This window comes from Camellia sinensis, chromosome 4 (assembly GCF_055761805.1).
Source record: "Camellia sinensis isolate YWXY chromosome 4, ASM5576180v1, whole genome shotgun sequence".
NCBI classification, from domain to species: domain Eukaryota; kingdom Viridiplantae; phylum Streptophyta; class Magnoliopsida; order Ericales; family Theaceae; genus Camellia; species Camellia sinensis.
This window is the reverse complement of record NC_138964.1, coordinates 92,057,295-92,074,503: the sequence shown is the minus strand read 5'-3', so window position 1 is coordinate 92,074,503 and position 17,209 is coordinate 92,057,295. Positions and strand designations below refer to the sequence as shown.

The following is a 17,209-nucleotide window of genomic DNA, read 5'->3' as shown; positions in this document are numbered from 1 at the left end:
CACATGCATGTGGAAGATACTCATTATTCTCAACTTAATTGGTGAAGAGATGGTCAAATACATGGACTTCAACCAAAATTCAACATGGATTACCCATTTTATGCTCAAACATGGAAATTTATAGCAATTTCTTACATGCATGCACCTATTGACTTCAAATTCAACAAAACCAACTCAATTCCATCACAATCAATTTAATTCATGCTCTTAATCATTATTCAACCTTGAATTCACAAAATTACAAGTTGCATCCATGAATTTACTTACCTAGAGGTTCAATTCTTCACAATTTCTAGTTGAATCTTCAAGTTATTCAAGTTCCTTGCTTAAACCTCCAATTTCTTCCCTCTCTCTCTCTAGCCGACCCTCTCTCTTTTCTTAGAGTTGTAATCAGCCAAATATGAAATAAGGAGAGAAGTTGAGTGCATAGTGCCCTCTTATGTAAGTCCCACTAATCAAAGTTATCAATATTAAATAGTTGGGCACTTACTTAACCGTTCTGGATCTAATTATTTTGATCCACATCAATTTTCAATTAAATTTTACCGTAGGCTCTAAAAATTATGCTAATCACAATGGTGTAATCGATTTCGGGTTTCGTGGCCGATAAGGCCTTCAATTTAATTTCCAAAGTAGATAATCAAACAGATATTCCTACGGTGAACAGATAGAAATTCAAAACCACATATTTTCACATAATGGCACACAAAATCATATCAAACACATAATTACATTCGTAATAAGGACCAATTAACATAATACGGATCAAGGTTATCACAGTTTTCCCCCTTTTAGGAAGTTTGGTCCTCCAAACTTATTTTACCTTCGTCGGGAAACAAATGTGAATAGCGTAGTCGCATTTCCTCCTCTTTTTCCCATGGAGCGTCCGTCCATAGTGTTCTTTCCATTCCACTTTCACCATTGGGATGGACTTGCTTCTCAATTGTTTCACTTGCCAGTCAATGATTCGTTCCGGCCATTCGGCGTACTCCATATTTTCATCAATAGCTACCCAGTGATAATCAATCACATGAAACGGGTCTCGGAGATAACCCCTTAACATCGACACATGAAACACATTATGGATTTGCTCAAATCTCGGTGGCAAAGCAACTCGATAAGCAACTGGGCCAAGCCTTTCTAGAATTTGGAACGGCCTAATGTAACGGGGCGACAACTTGCCCTTCTTTCCAAACTTGACTTGGCCTTTCATCGGAGATACACGAATGAGCACATGGTCACCAACCTCATACTCAAGAGGTCTTCTCCGAACATCTGCATAATTCTTTTGCCGGTCCTGAGCTGTTTTGAGCCTTTGTTGAATGGTTTTAATCTTTTTAGAAGTGTCTTGCACAATTTCAGGCCCAAGTAAGGCTCTATCCCCGACTTCTGTCCAACAAATTGGTGATCTACACCTTCTACGATACAAAGTCTCGTATGGTGCCATACCGATGCTGGAGTGGAAGCTGTTATTGTACGCAAACTCTACTAGTGGCAAATAGTCTTCCCAATTCCCCTAAAAATCCAAAGTACACATCCGAAGCATATCTTCCAAAGTTTGTATTGTTCGTTCTGATTGCCCATCTGTCTGTGGGTGGAATGTAGTACTAAATCTTAGTTCTGTCCCCATGGCTTCCTGCAGACTCTTCCACAATCTAAATACAAATTTCGGACCTCTATCTGACACAATAGATACCGGAACTCCGTGTAAACGGACAATCTCATCAACATGTGTTGTAGCCAATCTATAAGCATTAAACGTAGTTCTAACTGGTAGAAAATGTGCAGATTTAGTCAGTCTATCAACTACAACCCAAATAGAATCCATACCTCGAGAAGTCCGAGGTAGGCCAACAACAAAATCCATACCTCGAGAAGTCCGAGGTAGGCCAACAACAAAATCCATAGTCACATGCTCTCACTTCCATTCAGGAATAGGGAGAGGTTGAAGTAGACCGCCTGGTTTCTGATGTTCAGCTTTAACTTGCTGACACTGAAGACATCCAGACACATATTCTGCAATCTCTTTCTTCATCTTAGGCCACCAATAACTTTGTTTCAGATCTCGATACGTTTTATTGTTACCCGGATGCATAGCAAACACTGATTTATGGGCTTCATCTAAAACCCTTTTCTTTAGTTTCGGAATATCTAGAATACACATTCGGTTCCGAAATCTCAACACTTCATTTTCAATGTTAAACTCTGCTTTTGGACTTATCTCAAATTCATCAATCACTTTCTTGAGGAATTCATCCTCTTTCTGCTTCTGTTTGATTTCCTCAATGATTGCCGGTTCAGCTGAAATAACGGCTATCAATCCGCCCTGTTCACACAACACTACTTCAATTTCAGACTTCTCAAAATCTTGCAAGATCTCTTTCTGTTCAGTAAGCAAACAAGCTATACTTCCTGTTGATTTTCTGCTCAAGGCATCAGCAACTGTATTAGCTTTCCCGGGGTGATACTGAATCTCGAGGTCATAGTCTTTTATCAGTTCGAGCCATCTCCTCTGATGCATGTCTAACTCTTTCTGCGTAAAGAAGTATTTCAAACTTTTGTGGTCCGTGTAGACTTCACATTTTGCCCCATACAAATAATGACGCCAAATTTTCAAAGCAAACACAACTGCGGCCAATTCCAAATCGTGTGTTGGGTAGTTTTTCTTGTGTGGTCTCAACTGTTGGGAGACGTAAGCAATAACCTTTCTGTTCTACATTAATACACAACCCAAACCTTTATAAGACGCATCACTGAAAATTACAAAATTTTCCGTACCTGTGGGCAATGTCAGTACTGGTGCAGTGGTCAGTCTCGTTTTCAGTTCATGAAAGGCAGATTCTCTTTCGTCATTCCTTTTAAATGATTGCCCCTTGCGTGTCAACTGGGTAAGAGGTACACCTATTTTTGAAAAGTTTTTCACAAACATCCTGTAATACCCGGCCAAGCCCATGAAATTGCGGACCTCTGTTACATTCGTCGGTGTAGGCCAATTCACAATTGCCTCTATTTTCTGCGGGTCCACTGAAATCCCTTCCTTGTTGATAACATGCCTTAAGAAAACAATTTCATCCAACCAAAACTCACATTTCTTTAGTTTTGCAAATAATTCCCTTTCCCTAAGTATTTGCAGGACAGTTCTAAAATGATGTTCATGTTCAAGTCTATTCTTGGAGTATATCAAAATGTCATCAATAAAAACCACAACAAATTCATCAAGGTAGGTGTTAAAAATTCGGTTCATTAAGTCCATAAATGCTGCCGGAGCATTAGGCCTCGTTTGGGAACAGGCTAATTTAGTAACTTTTTGGCTATTTGGCTAAAAAGGTAGGTAAAAAAAACTTGTATGTTTGGGATGACTTTTTGGCTAATTACGAAAAGATGTGCAAAAAGTAGAGAGAAAAGAGAATCTTTGACTTTTTGATATGGGTTGTTGGCTTTTTGGCTAATTTAGTAACTTTTTGGCTAATTGGCTAAAATAGCCTCTTGCCAAACGAGGCCTTAGTCATTCCAAATGGCATGACAAGAAATTCAAAATGACCGTATCTCGTTCTGAACGCGGTTTTCTCAACATCTTCTGCTTTTACTTTCAGTTGATGATACCCGGATCTCAAATCAATCTTGGACAACACTTGTGATCCCTGTAACTGGTCAAACAGGTCATCAATACGGGGTAGGGGATATTTATTCTTTATTGTTACCTTGTTCAGTTCTCGGTAGTCAATACACAAACGTAGGGTTCCAACCTTCTTTTTGACAAACAATACAGGTGCACCCCATGGCGAAGTGCTAGGTCGGATAAACCCTTTGTTAAGCAAGTCCTGTAACTGTTCTTTCAATTCTTTCATTTCGGTAGTAGCCATTCTGGAGGGAGTTTTAGAGATAGGTTGGGTGCCTGGCATAGTCTTAATTGTAAACTTTATCTCCCTGTCCACAAATTCCCCTGGTAGTTCATTTGGAAACACATCTGGAAATTCTCTAACAATAGAGATATTATTCAATTCAGCATCTACAGATTGTTCAGACAACACATAACACAAGTAACCCTGGCACCCTTTTTTGATCAGTTTGCATGCTTTTATTGCAGATATCAAATAAGGTGGAGGCATTACCCCGTTACCCACAAACACAATTTCTTCTTGTTCTGGTGGTCTAAACACAACCCGTTTTGTCACACAATCAATGGTGGCATAATATTTAGTTAGTCAATCCATGCCCAAAATTACATCAAAGTGCCTAAAGTTCAGGGGCAACAAATCCACATATAGGATGGCATTCCCAACACACGTCACAAAAACGATATACCGATTCACACAATATAGATTCCCCGGATGGAGCAGATACACATAGTAGATATGGCAATGATACTAGATGTCTACTTAGTCTAGATGCAAATGCGCATGTCACAAAAGAGTGTGTTGATCCGGAGTCAATTAACACAAAAGCATCTTGACTACATATATAAATAGCACCTGAGACAACTACGTTGGCATTCCGCATATCGCCCGGAACAAGCGCAAAAACTCTCCCTTGTCTCACGGTATCCCCGGTGGTAGCATGTCTCATGGTATTTCCCGGCTTCGGGATCGATGCAGTAGAACTAGCAGCTATTTTCCCACTGTTCTGATTACAATCTCGGGCCATATGCCCTTGTTTATCACATTTGAAACAGGCTCCCGACACACGATAACAAACTCCACGGTGCTTTTTACTACAAATGTTGCACATAGGAGATGTGTCTCGGGTCTCAGGAAGAATTCGAAGTATTTGAGGAGCCCGTGTTTTGCTTTTTCGAAAATTTCTTCTTTGAAAAGAAGCCTTGTCTTTTGTTGCCTTTCCAGTCAGTTGTTGGCTTAGTCTGTCTGGCTATATTAGCCTCTGATATTATGGCCCTATCTAGTACCCCAATGTAGGTTTTTAACTTCAAGACATTCACCCTTTCTAAAATGTCGCTGCGAAGCCCACCTTCAAAATGTCTTGCTTTCTTGTAATCCGTATCAATCACATATGGTGCAAATCTGGCCAATTCAGTGAATTTGGCCTCATACTCAGCTACAGTCATACTGTCTTGCCTAAGTTCCATGAACTCTGACACTTTCCTATCCCGAACACATTGTGGGAAGTACTTGTCATAGAAAATCTCCAGAAATTTCACCCAGTCAACAGCTTTATGATTTTCTCGCATTAACATCCACCATCTCCTTGCTTCATCCTCTAGCATAAAAGTGGCTAGAAGCATTTTCTGTGTCTCCGAACACGGGAACACTTCAAACATTTTTTCGATGCCGAGAACCCATGCTTCGGCCTTCAACGGATCTAATCCACCATGGAACTGTGGTGGTTTCATTTTCTTGAATTCTTTGGTTAGAGCTATTATCCGATCATCATTCTGATTATTTGGTACAGGAGGTGCCGGAGGTGGAGGATGTGGCTGTTGCAACTGTTGTTGCCACTCTTCTTGTTGTCTCAATGTCTCTGCCATTTCCTGAATCAACCTTTCCATTCTATCTATTCTGGCAGTAGAAGACTCTTCTATCTCATCACCTCTTGTTCTCACCATCTGATTAAACTTACATTATACTTTATACAAAAGATTCACAAGTATGCATATACTAAAGAGTATACATATTCAAATAATTTGCAATGCAAGCAAATCACAAACTTACAGCACATAGTTGTTCACATTAAAGCAGTCAGGCACATTCTCGATGCTTCCAAATCGACACTTATCACATGAATGCATCCTAGATCTTTTCTAGACGCTTATTGCTCTTTTTGGACAAGTGTGTGAGTTATTAATTCGTGCTTTGATACCACTCTGTCACGACCCGAACCCGTCCTTATGGGTTAAGGACGTAACCGGCCAGCAATCGAGGGATTACCTGTGGCCTCAAACCAAGCCAGACATAACTTATCAGAGTAAAGGGGCCAACGGAAGCAAAATTTAAAACTTTGTCCATAGAGCTGTGCTTACATGGCACGTCATAACAAACCATACATATATGCGTTAACAACTCACACCAAAATATGTACTAACATAAAGCTCTGTACATATAGGATCTATCAAGTTTAGGTCAGCCAACCAAAACTATAAATATACAACACAAACCAAAGTCCTCGCCAACATGACAAAATAAAACAAGATAGCAAAAGGGCGAAGGCGAGTCTCGTGCGTGAGACGTAAGGCTGACTCTTCAAAAACCTTTGTTGTTCCACACAGACTTCACTGAGGCTGGGTTGAGACCTCTCTTGGCTCACCTACAAACACATGAATGAGCATGAGCGAAAGCCTAGTAAATAATATCAATGAAGAAGTTATACAGGCAGTATGTAGAACAACATGCTTCAAACGGCCTTGGGCCCATTTCGTATTTCTATTTAGCATATATACACAATTTAGGTCGTGACTGCGGTTCCGAACACATCATACGGCTTTGGGCCCAATTCGTTCGTGTCATACTGGCCTTTGGCCCATTTATCTTTTATTTGGATCAAACTGGCCTTTGGCCCATCCATTCTTTCATTCAGATCAAACTGGCCTTTGGCCCATTCATTCTATCATTCATGTCGGACTGGCCTTTGGCCCATTTAGACTTTCATATCAAACTGGCCTCTGGCCCATTCAGACTTTTATGTCAAACTGGCCTCTGGCCCCTTCAGATTTTCATGTCAGACTGGCCTCTGGCACATTCAGACTTTCATGTCAAACTGGCCTTTGGCCCATTCATACTTTCATTTATGTCAGACTGGCCTCTGGCCCATTCATTTGGCATAACAAACATTGTCCACTATTCAAATTATCGAACTTATAAGACTTACATAGAAGTAAGCAATTTGACAAACAACATATTTCAAATATCTTTGTTAAGATATTGCTCACAGGGATCGGCTGGATGATTTGCCTTGGAGCTTGACCCTACATATTACATAACACACAAGGGTCACAAGCGATTCAATCCGTTCCTTAATTCACATATTCCTCTTTAGGCCTCATTCTCATCCTTTTACCTCATTTACATTGTTCAATGTATGCCTAAGAGTGCTTAGAAGTGAAAGAGAACGGAAAACGAAACACATAATGCATTTTCAAAATTTCAAAAATAGGGGTCCCCGCTCGAGCGAGGACTTCCCCGCTCGAGCGGACCCATGAGGTTTACAAAAGTACTGGTTACATCAAATTTACGCTCGAGCGCGCACTCGGACGCTCGAGCGCGAACTTGGTCTACATAGCTCCCTGCTCGAGCGTGAACTTCCCCGCTCGAGCGGACGTAAAGTCTGCAGAAAATACTGGGAGCCCGTATTTCCCGCTCGAGCGGCGGTTCCCCCGCTCGAGCGGACATCATAAATTCTGGGTTTTCCAGAATGCTTCTTGAGCTCAAATTCAACATCCAAACCAACATTTCTTGCATATTATGGCTCAAACTTCACATAAAGATGTACTAACATGGTACAAGCACTAAATTACAACACAATGGAGCTCAATTTCACAAATTACTATGCATGACTCAAATTATCCCAATCTCATCACCAACATGCTAAATTCAAACATTCAAGACTTACACCTCCATGATTTGCACATGCATGTGGAAGATACTCATTATTCTCAACTTAATTGGTGAAGAGATGGTCAAATACATGGACTTCAACCAAAATTCAACATGGATTACCCACTTTATGCTCAAACATGGAAATTTATAGCAATTTCTTACATGCATGCACCTATTGACTTCAAATTCAACAAAACCAACTCAATTCCATCACAATCAATTTAATTCATGCTCTTGATCATTATTCAACCTTGAATTCACAAAATTACAAGTTAGCATCCATGAATTTACTTACCTAGAGGTTCAATTCTTCACAATTTCTAGTTGAATCTCCAAGTTATTCAAGTTCCTTGCTCAAACCTCCAATTTCTTCCCCCTCTCTCTCTCTAGCCGACCCTCTCTCTTTTCTTAGAGTTGTAATCAGCCAAATATGAAATAAGGAGAGAAGTTGAGTGCATAGTGCCCTCTTATGTAAGTCCCACTAATCAAAGTTATCAATGTTAAATAGTTGGGCACTTAATTAACCGTTCTGGATCTAATTATTTTGATCCACATCAATTTTCAATTAAATTTCACCGTAGGCTCGAAAAATTACGCTAATCACAATGGCGTAATCGATTTCGGGTTTCGTGGCCGATAAGGCCTTCAATTTAATTTCCATAGCAGATAATCAAACAGATATTCCTATGGTGAACAGATAGAAATTCAAAATCACATATTTTCACATAATGGCACACAAAATCATATCAAACACATAATCCCATTCGTAATAAGGACCAATTAACATAATACGGAACAGGGTTATCACACAAATGTTGGTTAAGAATCTGATTATGAGGAGCCCCCTGAAGATTGATGAAGAGTTTTCTTGGATTGTTCAACATAGGAGTGGACATTCTTTTTCTCATTACAAACTTTCATTTGCTGCCTCTATATATCATATTTGGATTGAAAGGAACTCCAGAATTTCCCCCCACATTTCTTCAGAGCCTGAGGCTATTCTGGGTAAAATTGTTACTGACATTAGGAGTAGATTGTGTTCTTGGAGGAATGTTGAAGATTCACTGATGAATAGGCACCTTTGTAGCTTATGGGGAATTTCTACTAAGATTTGTAAGTCTTGATTGTTTGTAATAGGTGTTTTCAGTTCAGTTTTTGGTTTGGTACAGTTTCGTAAGCCTGTAGTTTTCATTGTTTGATCTGGGGTATTCTCAGGTTGTTTGTTTGTTAAAAAAAAAGAAAAGTATATTAGCTAAAAAACTACAAAGTTAAGATTATACTAATACTTAAAAAAGTTGATTAAATGTGATTTCTATTGCTCGCCTTAAAATCATGACAATTTCCAATTTTTGTTGCTTGCTTGAATTTACTGTTTCTTGTTCTTGTGACTGCATCATAAAAAAATTATGATTTCTAAAAAACATGTGGCAGCTAGACAACATGGCCTTTGCTTACAAGTTTCCTGGTTTAATTTAAATTGATTTTTTTTTTTTTGGTTGTGTTTTTTTAGTTATTTATCAAGGAGAAATGTGTGCAATGGGTTTTGGCTTGCTGCTTTCCAGTCATTTTTGTTTCAGTATTTTATGCCTTCTTGCATGACTAGATTTAAGCATGTAGAACAAACACTATGACTTAAGCATGATTTGTCTTTATGAAGAGTCCATTATTATATGTTATCATGGTCTCTAGGTCTTATGCTTTCAAATTCTTCTTCTATCTTTGGAGAAGCCTGAAAGTAGTGGTGAATCTCTAAATTCATATCACAAAACTGATGATCATAATTTTATACGTCTTTGGTGATGATTTTTCTCAACTAATCATTGTCTTCATCTTTGTAGCTATTGCAGTTGCAAATTCAAATTATCATTGTCCTCCACTTTTCAAATTAAAAATTTTAGTTCTTTGCTCATCTTATCTTTTTAAAATCCTAAAACTATAAAAGAGGCTTTCTGTGGGCATTACATGCCAGGCAATACTAATCATATATCAGTGGTGATTCTTACTGTGCTTTTTTATTAACCGAAAATCTCTCCACTCTCCATTCCTGTAGCAGAACATTGGGTTGGAAATTCTAATTGGTTTTTCAAACTTGTAGTCACATTATCATGATCGTGTCTTATTTCTTCTACTTTCATTTGAAATTCTGAATATAATCCTTAATAGGCTGCAGATTTTCTCATTTACCATGACCATTTCTTGCTGCAGTTGTGATTTCTGGATTACAATTCAGCTATTGAAATCTTATGTTTAAATTAAGATGATGCAGGCAACAATTCTTATGCAAGACAAATTTACATTTCTGCTTTGTAATAGTAAGGAATGGATATCCATGCTGCAATGGGGATGAAAGTAAATGCAGATGCTAATTTACACTATTTTTTTCTCATTATGTAACGCTTGCTTGCTAGAATTTTATTTTATTTTTATTGATGATGTAGAGTAAGTTATGTGTCCTATTCATCTTAATTTGTCACTTTGTTGTGGTTTTAGAAGTTGTACACTCAAAACAGCTTTGATGACCTATTCGATGTTATTCGGTTTTGTCTTTCACGTGGATAGTCGGTTGCAAGTACAATTGACGATGATGTCTCTAAAATATCAGCACAAGTCGACATGATTTTATTCTGTTGACGCTCAAATCGTGCCACAATTGCTGATTTATGCCTTTTGTGTTTCCTAAGTAATCACAAGACTAGTGACTGAATGATTTCTGTAATTCAAAAATGAAGGTCGACAATATTTACTAGTTTATTGAACTATCTGATGCTCAATAGCCTTTCATCTGTGTAGTCTTCATTTGGTTTTTGGTGAAAATGATATTTGTCTCTTCTTACATGTTTCAAGCACATGTTTGATTTAGTAATTACTTAGTTCCTTATAATCCATGTGCTATTGCAGGCATTCAGTTAATGAGAGTAGTGATGACTGTGGAGTCCAATTCTATTAGATATGGACTTTTTACTTCTCTACTCCTACGTAGCACATGCACTTCTAGGAAGCTGCATTTGTGTCAAACATGGGCATATTTTGAACAATTATTGAACATTTCCTATTTTAAATATTAAATTTGATGATCCCAGAAACTTCATGTGAAACTTGTTGGGCTTGGATGAGTCTTCTCAGACACTCCCCAACACGAAACATTTCTAAAAAGAATGCATGATATACCTGATCAGCATAAAATATGCACTGGACAACTACCTAACATAGTAAAAGAATATAATAATAACGATAAAAAAATATATAGGAAGAAACAGTAATAGGAAGGACTTTGATTGAGACCCCCAGTCTCCAACCACCCCCACCACCCCCACACACACGTGGGGGTTGGTCATTGGAACAAAAAAAAAAAAAAAAAAAACAGACCAATCACAGCCCACTGGGGGTCACCCCCAGTAGGGGTCTGGGGCATTTTTTGTAATAGGAGTATGCACTACTACATATATGATATTTGTGGAGTTTGATCTTTTGCATTTGTACTTGGATAATAGATTAAACTAATGTTTATTTTATTTTATTTTATTTTGTTTATTTATATCTGATGTGGTTAACAAATACATAAAGGCTTAATAAGTGAACATATCTTTGTGTCCATCTTCTTCTTCTTCTTCTTCTTCTTCTTCTTCTTCTTCTTTTTTTTTTTTTTTTTTTTTTTTTTTTTTGTGTGTGTGTGTGTATGAAAGATTTGCCATGTCAGCATGTTGATAATATGTTGTGTTCATGTCTGTGGTACATAGCACCCCCCCTTTTCTACCATGCGGAAGGCTTATGAATCATGAATCAAAAGATACATTTGCTATTGATGATACTTGTAACATGCATGGTATTTTCATTTTCATTTGCTGGTTGCAACAAGATAGTGATTGGATTTTGAACAACCACTTCTAGAAGTAGTTCCTTATTAAATTTGTCATGAGAATTTCTAAATGAATTTTGAACAGATTGTAGCATTCCTAGGTGTTCTGGTCTACAAGTTCTATGGAGAGGAACTAAGAGAGATGTTTGGTTATGAGGAACACCCATATGGGTTCTACACAATGGCCGGTAAGCTCATTGTACGATTTTTCCCCATTGTGAGAAGCTTATAATCCATTTCTTTTTTTTGTTTTAACTTTCTTAGTGTAAACTTTACACATTTTTAGTTATTAATATTTGAGTAATGCTATACAAACAAAAAATTTATACATAATGATGTAACTCATTGTGGATCTTTCACTTCAAAACAAAATACCATTGAAGATGTATTTATTTATAATAATGGTATTGCCACATCATTTTTGTTAAGTTTTTTGTATGAATAGAATTTTCCTTGATATTTTTGTCTAACTATGCAGTTTTAGCAATCGTTCTGGTGGGATTGCTCTATGGTTTCTTTATAGCAATAATTTGTGGACAAAGGATCAACGAGCGTCACTACCATGTTTTGGCGAAACAAGAATTGACAAAGGTTTAGTACCTCAACCTTTGAGCATTTCAATAATTTGTAGATGAATCCATTCTCGTTGACTGGAAAGCGCACTTCAACTAAAAAGCTCTTGATTAGATTATAAAAATATGGAAATTGAGATTGTTGGTATAAAAATCCTAGAACTTTCGATGGAAATATTTTCATTTCATTATATTATATATTATCTTAGCTTTCAAGTTCCAAGTGTTCTTTCCTAATGCTAGGACAATATTTTACGTTTACCACTTACATAAAGTAGCTATAGGGTGATGTTGGTTAGTGTTAAACATGAAGTATAAAGGTTGGGAGGAGTGGAGATATTTTGTAGCGCTCTTGTACGCCCTAAAATTTGCTTACAAGGATGGAAAATTGTTTTGTATCGAATTAGTGGGGGAGGATGTCGTGCATATTTTTGGATGGCTGGGTTATGGACATAGGGTCACAGGCTGACTCTTTTTAGTGCGCAGCAGAATAAGTTTATTTATTTATTTATTTTATTTTTATTTTGTTTGAGTGAGGCTCTTGAACTCCACCTTAGCCAAGCCTACCTAACTCTTCTGACTATCCAAGTTTTGAATCTTCATCCGTCTCGAATATGTAGGGCCAATGCTTTGTCGAGCAATAACAGCTTCATGAAAGAAGACTCGCACTTCAAATGCAGCCTGAAGACACGCTTATCTCCAAGTGAACATTCATACAACCAACCAATTACTTCATTGCTTGTCCATGAGAGCAAGGCGCTAGTGTCATGCATTGGATTCACAAGATCTGAACCTGTGATAGAAATAGAATAAACTGGAAAGTCTAGGGAAATAAATGGAACAAAGGAAAATAGAAGGAAGAAAAGGTTTATTAGATTGAAATGGAATCCAATAACCTCACTTGTTCTAATTAGGGGTGTTCGCGGACCGGGTTGGGTTATCTGGCCTCTCGTCCGCCATTCATCCGAACTTAGGTGGATTGGAAAAAAAATTCACATCCGTTAGTTTAATTAGTGGATACGGTTTGAGTGGGCTGTGTAGGTTGACGAGGTGGATGCAGATTGATTTGGCGGTCTGGGCTTTACTTTTTTAAGCCTTTTTTCGAACTATTTTCAAGCGATTCTTTACTATTTTGCGCCCAAAATTTTTGATTGTTTATTTTTTATAATAAAAATAAAGACTCAATTTTCATATTTCATAAATGGCAAATATAATTACTAAATAAAAGATCATTTTTTTGACACACAAAGCATAAAAGCATAACTTCATTTTTGTAGTAGTGTTGGCGGATCGGGTTGGGTTGGGTGGGGTGACCTTCCATCTGCTATCCGTCCGAATTTAGGTGAATTGAGAAAAACGCATCTGCATCTGTCCGCTTGCACCATTGAAACTGTCCATTTTGTGACGCATAGGTTTGGGTCATTCGATTTTGGCAAATCGGATGGATGTTTGCCCACCCCTAGTTCTAATACGTTTATATTCCAGGATCCCGATAACTAACATGCATTCTACATTCAATGCTATATGAGTTTTCAAAATATACATGTCACAAAATAATCATTCACTGTATTTAAACGCCCCAAGGGCTTACATCAACCAAATAGGGATATACCCTTACAAAACAAGGCTCACGGCCTTACAAAATCAAGGCCCTAGGCCACAACGAAGGAACTTGAGGGCTCACATCCACATTCCTTGCCAACTCATGGCTATGGTCCATGATCAACACCTTAAAAAAATTAAACCAGGGTTGAACATATAATCCAGTAGAGAATGCTTCTACTCTAACAATATGAATCGACAATGTATGTGATCATAAGGCGATACATAATACGTAACAAGATTTAAAACCAGATTTCATTTCAAAACAACTGTTTCTGTTTTGCAGGGTTCATCCGAAATACAAGTTTTATTCCATTACATAATATATATCCAATTAGTTAAGGTGAATTCTCAGTTTTGATCATTTCCATGAATACAATCGCAATTCCAATTCTCATTTCAAACCAACCTACTTTCATGATTATCAACATTTCCAAAACAATATCCACATTTTTATTTCAAATCATGTGCTAGGGTTTTGAAACATTTGGGCGTTTCTATTTAACACAATGCTCAATGATATATTTCTCAAGATAATGCAATGGGAGAGGGAATTTCATCTATTTATAATTATCATTTAGAAACTACTTGTTACAATGAATGCATGAGAACATGAGTATCGTCTTGTATAAATAAGCTACCACGCATATACCATAAAACCCACATTGACACGAGAGAAGTAAACCCTACCTCAAATGAAGAACCCACAAACTCTAAGTGATTGAAAACCAACTCCAATCGGGTGAGTAGAGAGAGCTTGAGAAGTAAAGCAACTTTAGGCCTTACCAAATCAAGTGAGAGTGAAGAGAGTAAAAGGAGAGAGAGAGAGGGGGGGGGGGGGGGGGGTTGTAAATGAATGAACAAGATATCTGTCTGAGTGATGTAAGTGAATACACCCAGGTCAGAAGGCATTAGTTTCACTAAAGATATTGTGACTTATATTAGGCCGAACATTCGCTCAGTTGACCGGCTCCAAGTCAAAAACTCCCAAAAACCAGAGATTAGAGTAGGTTGCATATGCTGTTAATCTGACACCCACCAATTGATCAACCTGCCCAAGACAACTTAATTTGTTGCTCCTCCAATCCAAAATCCAAACTCAACTTAATCTAACAGTTTGAAGTGTAAAACCAACACTAAACGAGGATCCAAACAACCTGAATACAACACAATGGATAAAAAATAGGGTAAACTACCAATAGGTCCTAATAGTTGGACTTGATTTTCATCAACTCCTATTGAAAATAAGTCCTAGTAAAATCGTCACCAAAAATAATTTTATGTGACGATTTTTTACACGTTGCTAAAAATTGACAATTAACGACTTTTTTTGTCATGACTATTATAAATTGTCACTAAAATTTATAATTATTGACTTTTTTTTGTGACGAATTTTTAAATTATCGCTAAAATTTATAATAAGTGATTTTTTGCGGTGGTGCTACATACACTAATTAGTGTACTAATTAATGTACCAACACTAGTTATAACGTTATTATTGACCCCACTTATTAATCACATCACAAATACCAAAAACCTCTTAAATTATGCCACATCATCAATTAGTACATTAGTTAATACACTAATTGGTGTATATAGCATTATTCTATTTTTTGTGATAATTTTTAAAGTGTCGCTGAAAATTAACAATTAGTGACGTTTATTAATAATGTTAGATGAAAAATGTCATTAATTCTCACAGGACTTATTGGAAAATAAGTTCACTTATTTAAGACTTACATGTAAGTTTTCTTAAAAAATAACATAATCAGGTCGGTTTTAAGACTTGAGTTGCTACAATCTCTTCACCTTAGGGAATTTTGCCCATGAATCACAAGTACACAAGAACAACGGGAAATTAAGGGCAACTAACCTTCAAAAAGGTCTGGGTACTTAATAACAAGCTTCTACTTGATGCTCCCAAGTTGTTTCCTTAACCCTGTGACGTCTCCACAACATTTTAACAAAAGGAATAGTCTTTCCATGCATGACGTGTTCTCGCAATTCCATAATTTGTACTAGTCATTCCTCATATGATGCATCCTTGTCAACCTCTTAAATTGATTTAATCTAGCACGTGTGAAGGATCTAACTCGTACTTTCATAGCATCGAAATGTGAAAAATGTCGTGAACTCCAGTTAGCTTTGGTTGCAAGGCCAGACAATATGCCACCTCTCCAACCTTGTCAATGATGTCAAAATGCCCAATGAATCGAGGATAATTTTTTTCCCCATGCCCAAATCATATTAGAAACCTTCCGTAAGAAGAAGACATGATCCCCACCTTGAATGCCAACGGTCGTCGCTTTTGATCCGCATAGATCTTCTAATGACTTTGGTTGGTAATCAACCATTGTCAGATGAAAGCAATCTTCTCCATTGTTTCCTGCACCAAGTTTGGTCAACATTGGTAACAAAGTGGCAATCAACATGGTATACCATATAATGCCTTGAATGGTGCCATGCCAATGTAGGTTTAATAACTGCTATTGTAGGCAAATTCTACTAATGGTAAGTGTCTAAGGCTTGAATGACATGCTCGAATTGTCCATCTATACGAGGATCAAATGCCGTACTAAAATGTCTTTTTTAGGTGAATAACTGTACTAAATGTCAACCAATGTTTTCAAAGGCGAAAGTGCAAGGCAAGGTGTTTTACCCCTGATGAGGCGAGGCGTTAGCCTCGAGGCATTGAGGTGTAAGCCTTTCGAGTATTGAACTTTTTATTTTTATAAAATATAAAATTAATTAAATATATCATAAACAAATATTTAAAAAAAAATAGAATAACGTGTGAAACTCATAAAAATTATTTTAGACATACAAACAAAATAAATTAATATTTTCAAGCATTGTAAGAGCATGCATACATATTAATGAAGAGAAAGACCATTAACTTTAAAAAAATAATATTAAAGCAAATAATAAAGGCCATTCTCTTGTAATAAATGATTGAAGGTTCCATGGTCAACAAAGAGGGAGTTAGAAAGACCCAAAAAAATAGAGACAACTTCAAATAAAAAATAAATAAAAACCTATTAATAAATACTTTTGGATAGATCCACCAAAACAGATAGAAAAGTTCAAGTAAAAAGCCATTTAATTAATGCTTCTAGATTGACTCATCAAAACGAAGAGAGAAGTTCAAGTAAAAAAAGTAATAAAAGCCATTTAATAAATTCTTTTTGAGATACCACCACCAGCAAAAACGAAGAGGCAGTCAAAGAGACTCATAGAGAGATCCATCAATAGAGAGAGAAAACCAATAGAAACACAGAATCAGAGCAAAAACTAGAATTAGAGAACTAGTCGATTGTTTCTCAGTTGAAGTCGACATCGGAGAACCTCAGTTGCAGTCAAAGGCAAAACAAAGAAGATTGGTCATCTCTTTCGAAATTGTTTGGAGAGAGAAGCTCAATCGTTTTTGCCTTACATCGAGTTGCGTACAAGATAGGTAAGATTCAATATATTTATTTATTTTTTTGAATGTCATCACAAAAAGCGTGCACTTTTGATGATTATGCTAAGAAGCACAATATGCGCATGTGAGGCTAACACCTCATCGAGAGATGCTTACGCCTTCTTGGTGTTGCGCTAAAAAAAAGCACTCCTCGATACGTTTTGGACCGCAT

General features: G+C 37.1%; 1 protein-coding gene across 3 annotated transcripts in view; it reads left to right on the top strand.

Annotated features, from left to right (window-relative positions):
* The window catches only part of LOC114277670 (RING/FYVE/PHD zinc finger superfamily protein), a 37,274-nt gene that overhangs the window by 12,528 nt on the left and 7,537 nt on the right, over positions 1 to 17,209 (top strand). For 2 of the 3 annotated variants that reach the window (XM_082925323.1, XM_082925324.1), the window contains exons 5-6: positions 11,489 to 11,591; positions 11,882 to 11,994. In XM_082925323.1, coding sequence (XP_082781449.1) covers positions 11,489 to 11,591; positions 11,882 to 11,994 — 216 coding nt within the window. Of the gene's footprint in view, positions 1 to 11,488; positions 11,592 to 11,881; positions 11,995 to 13,863; positions 13,921 to 17,209 lie in introns of all 3 variants that reach the window. The other variant, XM_082925322.1, reaches the window with a different exon arrangement.